The following is a 2,934-nucleotide window of genomic DNA, read 5'->3' as shown; positions in this document are numbered from 1 at the left end:
GACTTAAACTCTTTAAGTATTAATGTGTTTTCATATTTTCTTTATTCATAAAATGAGATGAATACCAAAGGTAAGTAGGATCAAATAAAAAAAAGTGCACATGATAATGTGCTTCCTTATTATTTCTTCGTGTACATCTCATATAATCAACAAGAAGACAAGATGAACATGTATCGCTTATTTTGGGTTGACGCTTATCTCAACATCTGGATCTACGCACTACGATGCCTCATATGGCAAGTGCGAGGGGAGAGATTGCATTGAGAATACATCCTCTCTGCTTCGCGCATAATCTTCTCATCGATCCTCTTAGAGGTGACTCTCTGCATCTGCATGCGCACGGCCGATTTGAATCCAACACACCTGCATTCCTCGTCCATGCTCCTAAGTTGCTGGCAGCACATGTCCATGCATTCCTCCTCCCCTCTCATTGGGTTCATCAAACTCTTGTGCACCATCTTTTCTACGCACATCTGACATTGAGACAACATTTGTTGACTCATCAACTGATCCACGCACATATCCTCCATTCCCCTCGGGTTGCTCCCAGTTGCTGTCTCCTCCTCAATGATGATAGTCCTAAAGGCGGTTGAAGCCTCTCCCATGGTGAGGACAACCACAACGAGAAGAGCTGAAACAATTGTGAGCTTCATCATTTTTGTTAAGGTTAACGAATTTGGTGAGTATTTGTTTTTGTTTCAGTTGGTTGGTGGATATGTTGAAGGAGATGATCTGATAATCATTTATACAAAGGAATTTTGGTTGTGCATGGAGACCACATGGATAAAGATGACTTGTAATCTCATTATTCTTCCACGTATTCATAAAGACTTGATGGATGCAGCTGGCGGATGGAGTCATAAATAATGAACAGCTGTAATACTATTCTTTTGTTGTCAAGTATTCTGTCCATGGTTGACAACACAACAATGTTCTTGTCCTTTTAATTAATTGCATTTGCATTTGTTTCCTTCAAGTCTAATAATTAATACTCTTGTAAAAAAAAAAAATATATATATATATATATATATATAATGTATTTTCCCACTGTTCTTTAACACTATTTGAGTTGTTGCAATTTCTTTTTACACTTTAGTAATTTTTCTTCTCAATTAATTACAATTGATTTTGTTACAGTAAGCATACTACTGCATGTAAGATCATGTTTTTATGAGAGAAAAGAAGAATTGATTCTTTTGAGAGAAAATAAAGAATATAGACATTCTCCAAAAAAAAATTGTTTAAGCTAGGGATTCTATATGGGAGTTTACAAAAAGAAGAAATGCTTCAACAACTTGGAGTTCAAGCTAGGGATTCAATATCGAAGGGTACAAAAATATTATGTCTTAAAACTTGGGCCCTTTTACGTATTGTTAATAGTATTTCGCTGGTCTTTAAAAAAAAAGTTAATTTTGGTCTTTTTAGAAAGGGTTCGTCTCAAAAAGATTCAAAAGTAGGAGAAAAGATTAACAATTGATATCATCGATCATGAGGTCTCCTATTCAAATTTGGTAGAACTCTTTTAAGAAAATTAAGTATCTTTTTTCTTTGTCGGAAAATGAAAATAAAGTAGAGCTAGTAATTATGTATATTGTTAGAATATAAGATAATATAATGTAATATTATAAATTGTGATAATATCATTAGTATATTATATTATATTATTAATTTCCTTATAAGTCGAATGTAATGTCTATATAATAGACCACATAATTCATTATATCATTCTAATAAAATCTTTCTTTATTTTAACATATATGATGGTAAAAAAAAAAGACACAACTCCAATAATTTGGAGTATAGGTTAGAGATTTTGTATAAGAGGGTAAAAAAGATTAATAAGTTGCGGCATGACGAATATAAAGGATCGAAAAGAAAAAGAAGTTGTTAACATTTAGTATCAATGTTAAAAAGAAGTAAACAAGATGTTTATGGGGGGTAAAAAAGATTAATAAGTTGCGGCATGACGAATATAAAGGATCGAAAAGAAAAAGAAGTTGTTAACATTTAGTATCAATGTTAAAAAGAAGTAAACAAAATGTTTATGGGTGAGGTTTTGAAAATGTAAGTATATTTTGGTAAAAGAATTAAAAAATATTAATATATGTTGATAATATTTTCTTTTAAACAAATGATATTTTAATAATTTGGTTATGAATTGAGATATATGAAAAATTGGATAAAATTAGATTTGATGAAGGTTTCTTAGAATTAAGAAAGAAAGATTGTATTAAATGATATATATTTCGGTTATGTCTATTATATAGACATTATTGAATTTATATAGAAATTAATATTATAATATAATATAATATAATAACTAATATTATAATATAATATAATATAATATACTAATGAATATAATATTGTGATAATATCTTTTATATATATATATATATATTATCTTATATTCTAATAAATTAATATTTTTTTAATAAACCCAACTAATCAAGTTCTTGGTCTTGAGAAAAAAAAAAAAAAAATGTTATGCATGCACTAATGACCTATCATTTTTTTTATAAGAGAATCACAGAAATTAATGGTATATGAGAAGATTAAAAAAATGGAATAGAAGAAAAAAAGCTACTTGTTTATATTTACCTAAAAATTATTATCTATTAATTTAGAAAAAAAATATATATATATATATATATATTTTGAGTGTCGGGTATTTTTTTTTTAAGTTATCAACATAATAGCCTAATTAATAAAGAGAAATGATCAAAATAAACAAATATATATATATATATATATAATAATAAACGTTTTACTCATTTTATTTTAAAATAATTTTAGAAAAAAAATTAAGGAATTAAAATAAATAATTTAGAATGAAATGAGGTAACCATTTCATCCCAAAAATTATTTATTTATCCCTAAAAATATACAAAATATAATCATCTTTATTTTAATATTTTATGTATTTAAAAAGAT

General features: G+C 27.3%; 1 protein-coding gene across 1 annotated transcript; it reads right to left on the bottom strand.

Moving 5' to 3' along the window:
- Positions 1–212: 212 nt before the first annotated feature.
- On the bottom strand, positions 213–656 carry LOC124938895 (2S sulfur-rich seed storage protein 2-like). Its single transcript, XM_047479416.1, has one exon. It carries the CDS (start codon positions 654–656, stop codon positions 213–215), a length of 444 nt encoding a protein of 147 aa, XP_047335372.1.
- Between the last annotated feature and the right edge of the window lie 2,278 nt (positions 657–2,934).

Source organism: Impatiens glandulifera, chromosome 5 (genome assembly GCF_907164915.1).
Source record: "Impatiens glandulifera chromosome 5, dImpGla2.1, whole genome shotgun sequence".
Lineage (NCBI taxonomy): Eukaryota > Viridiplantae > Streptophyta > Magnoliopsida > Ericales > Balsaminaceae > Impatiens > Impatiens glandulifera.
This window is presented reverse-complemented; position numbering and strand designations above follow the sequence as displayed.